The 15,052-nt window shown below is 42.1% G+C and overlaps 1 protein-coding gene across 8 annotated transcripts in view; it reads right to left on the bottom strand.

The window, feature by feature from the left end:
* asph (aspartate beta-hydroxylase) overlaps nt 1-13,676 on the bottom strand; it is a 32,977-nt gene extending 19,301 nt beyond the window's left edge. For 3 of the 8 annotated variants that reach the window (XM_086271095.1, XM_086271096.1, XM_086271097.1), the window contains exon 1: nt 722-893. In XM_086271095.1, the coding sequence (XP_086127221.1) occupies nt 722-803 (82 nt within the window). In that variant the 5' untranslated portion in view covers nt 804-893. Of the gene's footprint in view, nt 1-721; nt 895-13,485 lie in introns of those variants that run through there. The other 5 variants (XM_086271094.1, XM_086271093.1, XM_086271090.1 and 2 more) reach the window with 3 other exon arrangements.
* Between the last annotated feature and the right edge of the window lie 1,376 nt (nt 13,677-15,052).

Genomic DNA, 15,052 nt, shown 5'->3' with positions numbered 1-15,052 from the left:
ATGCCCTTTCACCCCTCCCACCACTGTGTGTCCACTCAGAGGAAACAAACAGCAGATCTGACCCTTCAAAGAAAGCTTGTGTGAGTGGATCAGGGCCTGATTCTGCTGCTCTGCAGTAAATCGATCAGATTCAGAGTTCTTCTCTCTTCCTGAGGCTGTGAATCACTCGCACCCTCAGATTTCTGACGGTGCATTTTCCACAGCAGTCACATTTCCCTGGTGTAAATAATCTGAAATCATTTGAGGACATTACTGTGCCAGTGCCGTGTATGTGGTGCTGGGACAGTAGAGTGTAGCCAAGGATCTATTCTTGGAGTGACAAAGACACGCTCGCTGTGAGAACATGGTGGCAGAGAGAACGAACAGGTGCTAAAGTCCGCTACATGCTAGGTCAAACCTCCTTCCTCTGCACACCTGAAACATGCCAGGTCCCCAACTCATCCAACCTGTGCTGTGACATCATCTTTTCCTCTGCAGACGTTTGTGTGTTTCTGGATGAATCCATACGTGGGCATGATTGCAGCTGGGAGTGTAAATCTAACTCACAGCAGGCAGCAGCAGCAAAGGCGTGACTACGTGTTAGAAGAAGCTCTCACTCAGTCACACATCTGGATCACAGCATCGTAACACACCTGGATGTTAAGACTGAACACTCGCTCCTCCAGCAGGTATTAAATACTCGTCCACCCAGGCCATGCTGCTTGGTATTCGATAGCCTCACCTTGGTTTTCTGCAGCTAGCACTGCGGGCACTGCTGTAACACCAGGAGAGGCGGCAGACTCCAGGGTCACTGGATCACCCATCTATGGCGTATGGTGGACCAACAGGAGGTTAACCGGCCAAAAAGAAGCGTGCAGCCCAGCGACGGCGAATATCAGCTCAGCCGCTCCCTCTATGTGGCCCCGCCCTCTCTCTCTGTTTACTGGCTTTCTTTCTGTTGCTCATCCAGCGTCATCATGCGTGCCATTCTTCTCTCTGAGACGATATGGCTTCTAGAGGTCATACACAGCTATTAATAGTGCTGTTAAACCAGCTGGCCCTCGCACAGAGAGGGGAGGACATTATTTAAACGCTCCCTGCCTGATATTGTGAACTTTAAAATCCTCCATGTTTACTTTGCAGGGTGCACCTGCCGACTGCACCTTCAGTATTCTTACAGCAGCAGTAAAACAAGGTCCTGGAAGGATGTCAGAGCAGACAGCTGCAACATGTCACACACATAACAAACACGTAACTACATGAAGAGACATTTGTGCCACTGCATGTAACTGGGAACAAACCACTTCACCAATCACGGGCTTGTTGGTTAAAATGAGATGAAACTCCAACCATCAGCATGGACTCAGATCAAACATCTCTGCCATGAACTGAGGGGGTTCCAGACGCTACAGATGAACACAGCGTGCAGCACCATCAGTCACGGTCAATCATCAGGAGGCTTGTTTTTCTCATAAACTGGTTTCAGTTGGTTTGTGCTACTGTAACATGTCCAAATAAAGCCCCACCAAATACTAACTTTGCTTTTTTATGTCTGAGAACTTAAACATTGACAAATTCAAACTATAATGGATCCAAACTTGGTGTGGCCTCCACAACAGTCCCAGTTTGCTGAGCTAGAGCCAAGGTAAAGAAACACCGTGTTGTGAGCAGCGTCTATCAGGGAGGGTTACATTTGTCAAAGGTTTCAATAATCATCAGGCTGTTGATTAAAAAGCTTCATTCACTCTCGCACTCTCTCCCATAATGCATGTTTTGACCTGTCTCCCGTACTTGTCTTGTCCTCACCCACAGCTGGTGGCAGCACATTACAGCCCCTCCCTGAGCCTGGTTCTGCCTGAGCTTTCTCCGCTGTTGTCGTTGCTTCTTACAGGGATCGCCTGATTGTTGGAGGATATCCTTACACTACGACGGCCCAGGTCCCTACCACATGGTAAATGAAGTAGATCTTATGTTTAAATGGAAGCCCCATAAAGACTCCTTTATAAACTTTAGTGCACGTTTGTTAAGTTAATGAATATTTGTCTTTAACAATGAAGTCTACCAAAATAAAAGAATGTTGGGCTTTCTGTTTGTTTTTCACCAAGCAGGCATGCTGCATTGTGTCTTTGGAAAACACAGCCCTCTTCCCAGCTGCACAGTTAAGCTACGTCAGCAATTTATCAGATCGTTTCTCCACCCGAGGCAGGAGCAACCCCACATAACTTCACCGAGTGAGCCACAGGTGCCACTCTCACAGCCAACACAGGAAAAACGAGCTTTCACAAAGGCTTTGACACAAATGAAGTCCTGCTAACGTGCTGTTACATAACCGGCCTGTTTGAAGCTTAAAGTTAGTGCATGTACCAGCAATTACACACAAAACCTTAGAAACAAGAGCTCGGCAATATACTGCACATGAAAACTGGTTCAGGGCTGAGAAACTTTAAGCAGCCTCAGCAGAATGCAAATCATGAACAAAGAAATCCAAGAAATGCAGTGATTGTTGTATTTGGCAAATGTGTTGAAAACTGTCACGACACCGTGAGGTCCTTACCCAGTGACTGCAAGCAGAACAGAACAGAACAGAACAGAACAGAGCAGAGCAGAACAGAACAGAGCAGAACAGAACAGAATAGAACAAAACAAAACAGAAAAGAATATAAATGAAGAGAATAGAATATAACAGAATAGAATAGAACAGAACAAAATAGAACAGAATAGAACAGAACAAAATAGAACAGAATAGAATAGAACAGAACAAAATAGAACAGAATAGAATAGAACAGAACAAAATAGAACAGAACAAAACAAAACAGAATAGAAAAGAATAGAATAGAACAAAACAGAATAGAAAAGAATAGAATAGAACAGAACAAAATAGAACAGAATAGAATAGAACAGAACAAAATAGAACAGAACAAAACAAAACAGAATAGAAAAGAATAGAATAGAACAAAACAGAATAGAAAAGAATAGAATAGAACAGAACAAAATAGAACAGAATAGAATAGAACAGAACAAAATAGAACAGAATAGAATAGAACAGAACAAAATAGAACAGAACAAAACAGAATAGAAAAGAATATAAATGAAGAGAATAGAATATAACAGAATAGAATAGAACAGAACAAAATAGAACAGAATAGAATAGAACAGAACAAAATAGAACAGAATAGAATAGAACAGAACAAAACAAAACAGAATAGAAAAGAATATAAATGAAGAGAATAGAATTTAATAGAATAGAACAGAACAAAATAGAACAGAATAGAATATAACAGAAGAGAATAGAATAGAACAAAATAGAACAGAATAGAATAGAACAGAACAAAACAAAACAAAACAGAATAGAAAAGAATATAAATGAAGAGAATAGAATTTAATAGAATAGAACAGAACAAAATAGAACAGAATAGAATATAACAGAATAGAATAGAATAGAACAAAACAGAATAGAACAGAATAGAATAGAACAGGACAGAATTGAATAGAATATAACAGAATAGAATAGAACAGAATATAACAGAAAAAAAACAGAATAGAACAGAACAGGACAGACCAAAGTAGAACAGAACAGAATTGAATAGAATATAACAGAATAGAGTAGACTAGAATATAACAGAACAGAACAGAACAAAACAGAATAGAACAGAACAAAACAAAACAAAACAGAACAGAACAGAATAGAACAGAATAGAACAGAATAGAGTAGACTAGAATATAACAGAACAGAACAGAACAAAACAGAATAGAACAGAACAGAATAGAATAGAACAGAGTAGACTAGAATATAACAGAACAGAACAAAACAGAATAGAACAGAACAGAATAGAATAGAACAGAATAGAGTAGACTAGAATATAACAGAACAGAACAGAACAAAACAGAATAGAACAGAACAGGACAGAACAAAGCAGAATGAACAGAACAGAATAGAACAAAACAAAACAGAATAGAACAGAATGAACAGAATAGAATATAACAGAACAGAACCGAATAGAACAAAACAAAACAAAACAGAATAGAACAGAATAGAACAGGACAGAACAAAGCAGAATACAATAGAACAGGACAGGACAGGACAGGACAGGACAGGACAAAGCAGAACAGAACAGAATAGAACAGAACAGGACAGAACAAAGCAGAATAGAATAGAACAGGACAGGACAGGACAGGACAAAGCAGAACAGAACAGAATAGAACAGAACAGAACAGAACAGAACAGAACAGAATAGAACAGAACAAAGCAGAACAGAACAGAACACAATAGGACAGGACAGAATAGAATAGAACAGAATAGAACAGAACAGAACAAAACAAAGCAGAACAGAATAGAACAGAACAGAACAAAACAAAGCAGAATAGAAAAGAATAGAATAGAACAAAACAGAATAGAAAAGAATAGAATAGAACAGAACAAAATAGAACAGAATAGAATAGAACAGAACAAAATAGAACAGAATAGAATAGAACAGAACAAAATAGAACAGAACAAAACAGAATAGAAAAGAATATAAATGAAGAGAATAGAATATAACAGAATAGAATAGAACAGAACAAAATAGAACAGAATAGAATAGAACAGAACAAAATAGAACAGAATAGAATAGAACAGAACAAAACAAAACAGAATAGAAAAGAATATAAATGAAGAGAATAGAATTTAATAGAATAGAACAGAACAAAATAGAACAGAATAGAATATAACAGAAGAGAATAGAATAGAACAAAATAGAACAGAATAGAATAGAACAGAACAAAACAAAACAAAACAGAATAGAAAAGAATATAAATGAAGAGAATAGAATTTAATAGAATAGAACAGAACAAAATAGAACAGAATAGAATATAACAGAATAGAATAGAATAGAACAAAACAGAATAGAACAGAATAGAATAGAACAGGACAGAATTGAATAGAATATAACAGAATAGAATAGAACAGAATATAACAGAAAAAAAACAGAATAGAACAGAACAGGACAGACCAAAGTAGAACAGAACAGAATTGAATAGAATATAACAGAATAGAGTAGACTAGAATATAACAGAACAGAACAGAACAAAACAGAATAGAACAGAACAAAACAAAACAAAACAGAACAGAACAGAATAGAACAGAATAGAACAGAATAGAGTAGACTAGAATATAACAGAACAGAACAGAACAAAACAGAATAGAACAGAACAGAATAGAATAGAACAGAGTAGACTAGAATATAACAGAACAGAACAAAACAGAATAGAACAGAACAGAATAGAATAGAACAGAATAGAACAGAATAGAGTAGACTAGAATATAACAGAACAGAACAGAACAAAACAGAATAGAACAGAACAGGACAGAACAAAGCAGAATGAACAGAACAGAATAGAACAAAACAAAACAGAATAGAACAGAATGAACAGAATAGAATATAACAGAACAGAACCGAATAGAACAAAACAAAACAAAACAGAATAGAACAGAATAGAACAGGACAGAACAAAGCAGAATACAATAGAACAGGACAGGACAGGACAGGACAGGACAGGACAGGACAGGACAAAGCAGAACAGAACAGAATAGAACAGAACAGGACAGAACAAAGCAGAATAGAATAGAACAGGACAGGACAGGACAGGACAAAGCAGAACAGAACAGAATAGAACAGAACAGAACAGAACAGAACAGAACAGAATAGAACAGAACAAAGCAGAACAGAACAGAACACAATAGGACAGGACAGAATAGAATAGAACAGAATAGAACAGAACAGAACAAAACAAAGCAGAACAGAATAGAATAGAACAGAACAAAACAAAACAGAATAGAACAGAACAGAACAAAGCAGAATAGAACAGAATAGAACAGAACAGCCGTTTATTGTCACTGTGTTTTGTTTTCTGTAAGAAGCAGGTTCTAATGCTATATTCTGTACTGGTACAATTGCACAATAGCATTGCTACAAGCAGCTATGTGGCAACATTGTGAACACAGCGAGTATTTCCGGTTTCCACAGGCATGTTCTCCTCGTTGGAATTATTAAGACTTCCAACAGATGAAGGGAATGAGGGCTGACGACCATCCTTAGTCTTACTGACCCAACTGACACTGGATATGCAAACAGTGTGGCAGAGACACACCTCTGTTTGCTCACTTGTGATGTTACTCTGTGATGCTGCCAAAACATGTTCAGTCCATTATGCCCACAAGACGGCAAATGAATAATATGAGACAAAACAATTACATAACTACATGTTACAAAATGAACATTAGAACATGTAAATAAACAAAGAACTGGCACTGGACGACCTCTGCAGAGCAGTTATTATCTGATCCTCAACATCAAACATTCATATGCACGTACCACCAGTCTGAGTCCACAGGCCCAGCCTTTGGAGCTACAGCAGCTTCAGTTTCTCTGAAAAGGCTTGAAGTGTGTTTATGGAGCTCTTAGCCACTCTAACAGAAGCACATCTGTCAGGTCAGATACCAAGTACACTAAGAACCAGCTCCCACAGTGTCTGGACCTTGGAATGGTCTCTATAAGCTGAAGCATTGAGAGGTCCTTCACTGGAACCAAGTATGAACTCCCAATCCCAGACTCAATGTGTTCTCAATCCAGAGAACAGCGTCCACTGATCTAGAACCCAGAGGACCTGTGCTGGCTGATATACGGCTTGGATGCAGGTGCTTGGCCCACTCTGTGTTCAGTGCTCTGGTAGACCTTGGGCCCTGTGGTGACCACTGGGCCCTCAGCATAGGGCTCTGTGACGTGGCCTACTGCTTTGTGGCTGAGCTGCCGCCGTCCCCAACCGCTTCCACTTTGTTGTGATAACACCAACAGTTGACTCTGGAATTTCATGAGTGGACTTGTTAGTGTCCTATCACAGCACCACGCTGGGATTCACTGAGAGCGACTCATTACAAATGCAGCCTGCCTGGTTTTATACACCTGTGGCCATGGAAGTGATTGAAACACCTGAATTCAGTGAGATGGATGGTGACTAGAATAATTTGGGCATCTTTACAAATAACAGCAGCTGAATGATCCAGAGAGCCCGCTTTCAAAATCTGATTATATGACCACACTTAGAATATTCATGAGCAGCCCGCTGCTACACGTGTTACAGAGGATGAGGTATACACTGATAGATACGCTGAAGCGGTTCTCCTCGTGCCCTCATGCTGTGACAGAAAACAAAGCACAAACTGGACGATCTCAGAGGATTACTTGTTGCTTTTAAGTATCCAGTAACACAATTTTACCCCAAAAAGGACTAACAGGAAATCTGAGGCATATCCATTTGCTGGGATGCATCCAACAGCTCCACATGAAAAGAAAACGTCTGAAAGCATGCAGTAACACACCACTTTGTTGTTGTGTAAACTCCATGTTCATATGAGCACGGCACAAACACGCACATGCACAGTGCTGTCCTCCAGAGCTCTGCAGAGTCTCTGTCACATTCTGAACACACTGTTCAGCCCGAGCAGCTCCTCTTATATAAGGGCTGCTGTGCACGCCTTCAAACTTACCTCGATTCCCTCAAGCTTTTAGAGTGTGTCCAAGCTCATGCACGTCCACATGTGCACAGCTTTGTGTACTACAGAGGACACTGGAGCTCTGCACGGTCTCTGCAGAGCTCTGATCTTCAGCCAGCTTTTACAGGAACATTTTTTCCTCATTGGGGCACCATGTTTTCAAACACACACATTTTAAAAGCCACGTCATACGACTGCAGCTGCATGCACTTCCTCAGTGCAGCAGGCTGGTTCAGTTTGTGGCGCCAGGATCTGCTGCAGTACGCAGCACATTTCACTGATGGTGGCAGCGACCTATGTGCAGGAACCAACCCCACGCCGGGCTTTGTTGTGACAGATCCCCAGAAAGTCACTAGCATTAGATCAGACTGCTGTCTGTTGAAGCTAGCGTCGAGCTACTTTGATTAGATCACAGGGACAAACAAACTAGTCAACTCTGAGCAACTGTGCAGTTCCAGGTGTCCACAGGTAGGGCTGCACGATTTTGCATAAAATGAGAATCACGATTTTTTGGCTTAGAATTGAGATCACGATTCTCTCACGATTCTCTTTTCCAGTATAAATATTTATTGCACTTATTAACTGCACACCAACTTCGTAACAGTTGAGACTGAACATAAAAACAATTCCGTCTCCACCGTTGCTCGACGCTGCGTGTATAGAGCAGGTAGTGCAACAATAGAAAAATAGTTGCGGGACGGCACTGTGTAGCGTTTGTCTAGGGTGTTGATCGTTTTCCTAAATCCCTCGTTTTGCACAGTGTTGATGGAGCCATATCTTTGGTCAGGTGATAAGTAATAGCCTCCGTAGTTTCTTTGTGCCTGCGCGAGTTCGACGGGTATAGGGAAGCGCTGTATAAGGTTCCCGTTATTGATGTTTGGGTGGTTGACCGGGACGGATTTTCTCCTGTCACTTTCTCGTCATCCCTGACGTGCTCTCCGTTGTTTTTCCCGCTAATTTTAGCATCACACGGCAGCTTCTGTATCACGTGGTATAAGGCTCCGCCCTTATCATTTGTTGAGCAGGAAGAGTGAGCGCTTGTTTTCATGCAGATTACGTCCCGGATCAAAACGCGGTACAATCGTCGTCTTTTTTTTTAAATCGTTGTCATTTGGAAATGAGATCGCACACAAGTATGAATCGAGATCGGGATTTTCTAACGATTAATCGTGCAGCCCTATCCACAGGTGTCTTTACAACCTCTCTAACCACATTTCAACTGGACTGGAAGACAAAACATCAGACTGAAAGCCAATGGATATGAAACATTAATGAAAAAGACATTTGAGTTTATCATTTAAAGTTAAAGAAAGACGAACTGACTGTTTGTTTTTCTTTGGCTCTTTCTGGTTTCTTTATTAACTTCCATTATATTCGTCTATATCGAGTCTTCAGCTCTTGTTGGTCTTATTTAGGCTTTGAGGGTTGCTTTTAGTTTCCTGTCACGTTCCATTTCTGTGTTTGTCCTTCGTCTTCCATGTTTCCCTGTCTTATCCTCCTCTCGCTCCATGTGTAAAATGCCATTCCAATGTCCGTTATGTCTCCCTTCCTGTTTTATTTTGGTAGCACCTCTGCGCCTTTGTTCCTCACTGTGCCACAGCTGTGTAACCTCTGCATTATGCACCATGTGTCTTTGCATATTAGGAGTCTCTGGCACCGCCACTGTATTCGTGGTTTTGAACTTATTCTCTGGACATCAGCATAAAATGCTCATGTTGAGTTAAATTTCTGCATCATGCATTTGGCTCTGCAAAATTAATCACACAGCATATTATGACGGCTCCAAACCAAAACACGATACCTGACACAGATGCACAAACGCTGTGCTCTCATGCAAGGTTACATGGAGCCACCGCCGTGCTCAGGGTTGGATTTAGAACAACAACACGCTCAGCAAACGCAAAGGACACAAAACATCACACATCAGCCCCCGAGGAGCAGACGCAGCCATTACCCTTCCATCTGAGATCCCAGCCCTTTGGAGAGGGGAAGCAGCAGCCCTGAGGGACGGTAATGTGGAAAAGTCAAGAAGGCATGTGACAAGGAAACATAATGAGAAACATAATGAGAAATGGGAAAGTGCACATTTCAGCAGAAACACACCAATGACAAAGAGGACGAGATCTAGCATCCAGGTATGATCACATGCTCCAAAGTCCCGACAAGCACGCTTCACTGTCCCCTCTTTAATCTAGAGTCAATATTAAGTGAGCAGCTGTCACTGTTTGATCACATGAGGTAACAAAGTGCACACGTCTTGCAGCCATTGGTTAGCAGTGAAAAGGACCTGCCTGAGTAAATTTGGAGGAAGACATGGCTGACAGACGGGTGGTTCTGCTCCAGTCTACATGCCAAACACAACTGGGCAGGACACGAACCCCAGTTTCTCTCTGATGCATCTACTGGAGTATGAAAGGCTGTGAATGGTTGATAAGCGCTTTGTGTGCTCCAGGAGAGGAGACAACCAGCCCAAATCTCTTTCTTATAACCAAGCAGTCATAAATATGGAGAAAGCTGAGGAATCGGAGTGATTTTAACCAGGACACATCCTTTCTACACATATGGAACAAATAAAACACAAATGTGTAGGACTGAGTTCTTGCATTCAAATCAACAGTAAACAGACCGGTTCTGATACATCACTTTTCTGCTCTACTTCAGAGCACTGAAAGTGCATGATACGACACGCCTCTTTCACCTGCTCATAGTTCTCAGGCTATCATGACTCTTCACAATCTAGTGAAGTGAATCACTCTGAATGTGACTGTATTTACTTACAGCAGTTAGAAGCCTACAGAGTCGCGGCTGTTTTTAATGCACTGAGGGTCTAAAGATCATGGACAGGATCATTTGTGCCATTTTGCATCCTGTATCAGTGATGCTGAAAAAAAATACTTCATGCATGTATTATTCTCAACTATTGTGATTCGTTACCATCAGGTTCTTTTACAAACTCCCTGAAAAGCCTTCAGCTAATCCAAAATGCTGCAGCAAGAGTCCTGACAGGGACTAGAAAGAGAGAGCAGATTTCTCCTGTATTGGCTTCCTGTTAAATCCAGGATTCAAAATCCTGCTCCTCACATACGAGGTCTTAAATAATCAGGCCCCATCTTATCTTAATGACCTTGTAGTACCATATCACCCTATTAGAGCACTTCGCTCTCGCTCTGCAGGCCTACTTGTTGTTCCTAGAGTATTTAAAAGTAGAATGGGAGGCAGAGCCTTCAGTTTTCAGGCCCCTCTTCTGTGGAACCAGCTTCCAGTTTGGATTCAGGAGACAGACACTATCTCTACTTTCAAGATTAGGCTTCAAACTTTCCTTTTTGCTAAAGCATATAGTTAGGGCTGGCTCTCTAACTATGCTGTAAAAGGCTGAGCCTACTGGGGGCTTCCAGTGGTGAACTGAGCATTTAAATTTGTCAAGTTTGATACAGTTTTGACTTTGTCTCTTTGTCTCTTTGTCTCTGGAGTGGTGACGTCCATGACACAGTCCACTGTTTGTACGTGGGATAACATAAGATTGCAGAGACCTGGTAGCAATGCCCTCAGTAAAACTGACTACAACATTAGAGGTCTGGTGATAGAGGTAACTGTATACTTGGTTAGGCTGAAATGGGACAAACAGGCAGAGTTTAAAACCAATGGCAGCACAAATCTGTTAAACTGACTTAAATGAAAAGCCAGAACTACATTTGGGATTGCAGTTATTTGTGTTATACACCAGGAGCCAGTGTGTAAGTCGGAGCTAAAACCATGTTACTAATGTTATAAAGAAAATAGTTTACCAAGACAAAAGCACTGACGGACGGAGTTTTCACTTTTCCACAACATGCTGACAGCCTGGGCCAAGTGCTAACACTGTGGTTTGTTTGCTTTGTTTTTTTATGAACAAGTTCTCAGATGCATTTCTGCTTCAAACACTGAACATGACCTTAATGCATCTTTCAAAGCTGCAAAGAGACGATATTTCTCTCACCCAACAAGAAAACCCTGGAAAAGCTGCAGATGGAGTCATTAAACTACAAGTCACATAGCAACAGCACTTTATAGAACATTCTAAATCTTTGAATTTTGCAAAAAAATGAATAGTTCGTTTACGATTGTTAAATAAATAGTAATAAAACGTTAGCATTTTTCCAGTGCTTATGCCACACATGCCTTGCCTAGCTCTATCTACTCTTATTAATAGCAGTTTATAAAGAGATCGGTTTATTCGAGCAGCGTTCCACGACAGTCCAGTTTCTCGTGCAGCCCTCTGAGCCCACCCCTGGGCTACAGGGATGTCGAGGGAAGGGTCAGGAAAAGCATTAACCACCAAACAAAAATGGCTGCTTTTGCAGTTCTTGGGATTCCCCTGCAGGTCAATACCTGGACCTCACACACATTCATGTGTTCACCTAATCAACTTGGAGCTATGCTTGGACTTATCAAAGTACAGCTAAGTTTCCCTATGTTGACAAAGAACCAACTCTAGTTGCACACTCTGTGAAAAAGACAGAAAAACGGAGGTATTATCTGCAACAATTAGTCAAACTATGAAAATGTTTTTGGAGACCAAAAGCACCGGTTCTATTCTGGGCCACAGGTTTTTCTAAACGTCACACTGCCTTTGGATTTACTACAGCATGCAAAACTCTTCAACACGTCTGCTACATCTACGTGCTGGAAAATAGAGGCAAACGTAGTATTACATGCTTTAATTAAGTGAATTATGCAACATAAGGAAGGATGGAGAGCGTGGGACGAAGCAGGTTAGACACGGAGTGTTTTAACAGGCACTGAGCTTGATGTAAAGAGACATGTTACCTCTACGGAGCTGTTACAGATCATATTGAAACGAGGGGGGAAATATGGGATTTTGCACTGCTCCAGTAGTGAGCATGCCCTGTCCTCTTTGAGATTCATTCACAGTCAGAGAGCTGGAGAAAAGTGGGGCAAAACAGCAAGAGTGGAGTGGTTAACTAACAATGAACTAAACATTTTTATTTTCCATATGTTATGTTGGTCTTGTTCTTTCCTGATCTGTGCCAGCTAAACAAAGACAGCTCAGTATAAGCTGTCTTAGTGTTTCAGGTCTTCAGCACACTAACCAGATGCTCATCTCCCGCTGTCACCACAGTGGAGTCTTTATCCATCGTTTGCAGAACACTGTCATGACCTGCTCGTATAGTTTCCTGTGCTAACCTTAACCCTGAGATGTGCAAAGGGAGAACTGTAAACGAGCACAGTGAGGACAGAGTGTACTCTGCATGTGAGCCTCAGCACATGGGGCCCTCATCGGCCTTTGACTCATCACCTTACTCAATCATAAAGTACGTTAAGATGTGACAACGAATATTTCATTTTTTTGCACCTCACATGTTATTTCCAAAAATAAACAAAAACGGGACTGAGATTAAACAGAAGACTGCGCAGGCTCAGCGACGGGCCTGAAACTACAACCATGGAGGAGAGCCTTTGGATGGAGGAGAGCCCCGGGAGCCACGTAGGAGCCCACCGCGGATACTGACACGTGAGCAGAAAGTGACGGGGATAAACTGGGGGCGGGGTCCCGCAGTCCACACTGACTGGCCCAACAGGCCTGCCAACATCACCAACGCAACGAAGCCTCACGAGAGACGGCTAACGTTATCTGTCGCGTGCGAGGCAATGTTGCCCGGTAATCCCGGGAGCTAGAGTCGCCATGGTGAACCGACCTGAAGGCTGGGTGGAGCGGCCGTGTCAGGCAGACCTGCGCTGTTGCGATAATTACAACTATCCGCGCTGGAGGCAGCGCTAACCAACAAAAGCACTCAGGTGTCGCTCAGCCAGCAGTCTCTCAACACCGACTCCTGAACCACGGCTAAACCATCCCCGCGCGGAGCAGCTAGCTAGGATGAAATAACAGAGCGACAGCCAATCAACTTCCAAAGGCCTGCCAGTGAAAGCTGGCGGCTACATCATCCCAGCCGACGCTATCGTGACAGAATCAAACCCACCTTTTGGTTTTGGGTTCCCTTTGCTGCCCTTCTTTGAAACCATAGCTGAGTCCTTGGTTGCAGGACCGGAAACGACGGGAAGACGGGAACGACCGGTGCTTGTTGAAAGCGGAGAAGAGAAATCAAAATTTCTGCTCCTATCTGATAAAACTCGCAACCAAAGAAACCCCGCCCGCTTTACCACTGACGGCTCTCTCTGCCAATGAATGCCTTGTTACACAAAGATGGGCGGGGTTTGGAAATGTTATGACCAATGGGTATCGAGAAGCCTTAGGCTTATTCAGCCGTGTGGATAATCTTATCTTTGCCCCTCCCCCTCGCTGCTTTGGAACGTGGCAATATGGTAGATCCCCCTCACTGCCATGTTTATTCCACTCACCATCTAAACATCTAAATGTCAAAATATGAGCATAAAACATTTCTCTTAACAACAGCGTAAAGATCTGCGGCCTTTAAAATCAGTGTTTACAAGCAAAACAAAGAAAAGCAGCAGCGAGCACATTCAAATAGTTTCTGCTGGATATTTGATCACAGTGCTAACATATTACGTTTTACATGATATTCCATAGTACAGTGTTCTATTACACGAAGAAACAATTAGTAAACAGTAATACTAATAGTAAATAGCATAATACTACATTTACTAATGCAATGGTTTCAGTCAGCCAGATAATTTGCTAATAATTTAATTGTCCAGTCTGACTCCGGAGGCAGCACAAGCGATAACTCTCTGGACTCATTAACTCATTTCTGTTTCTGTCGTTTAAATGCACACATTTACATATGTACCTCCTACCAGTGCGTGGCGGTAGTGTACCAATTCGTCGTTTGCCAACTGCCAATAACGAAGAAGAAAAGTCCGCCGCTGAGTATCCCAGGTGCATCGCTGTTTATACAGGATGTCACAGGAGATGCAGATGCATCCCTCAGCAAACCATCTCAAATATTTCCTTGTAACATGTGTGTTGTCACTAACATGGCTGGACACATGCTGCACAGTTATTTGTCAACAGAAATTCTTTGGATTGAGCAGCATTGCCACAGCCACACTGTGGTGCAACATAAATATGCTGTCATAACTCAGGGGCGTCGAACGCCAGGCCTCGAGGGCATGTCCTGCAGGTTTTAGACGTGTCCTTGATCCAACACAGCTGATTTAAATGGATAAATGACCTCCTCAACATGTCTTGAAGTTCTCCAGAGGCCTGGGAATGAACTAATCATTTGATTCAGGTGTGCTGACCCAGGGTGAGATCTAAACCTGCAGGACAGTGGACCCCCCTGTCATATCTGCTGTAGGCTGACAAGTCAGATTTGGACATCTGTGATATCAGTGATTCCTGAAGAAGCCAGTCATGCCCAACGTACGCTTCGACAGGAAATCTATGTCATACCCTGTGACCTACGTCGTGACCTGATGTACACCTGAGAATTTTAAGCACACATCGGATTGATGCAGCCCACAGCTGTTGTGACTGGCCTGTACTGTTGATTCATGCTGTGCATTTGTTCCACCCAGTTTTGGATTTAATCAGTGAGAGAATAACAATCATAACCTCAGCATAAA

Source organism: Aulonocara sp. 'chitande type north' Nkhata Bay, linkage group LG18 (genome assembly GCF_057382095.1).
Source record: "Aulonocara sp. 'chitande type north' Nkhata Bay isolate Kocher_YH1m ecotype deep benthic linkage group LG18, A_spYH_male_GT1.1, whole genome shotgun sequence".
Taxonomy (NCBI): domain Eukaryota; kingdom Metazoa; phylum Chordata; class Actinopteri; order Cichliformes; family Cichlidae; genus Aulonocara; species Aulonocara sp. 'chitande type north' Nkhata Bay.
The sequence above is the reverse complement of the archived record's forward strand: the minus strand, read 5'-3'. Positions and strand labels throughout refer to the sequence as shown.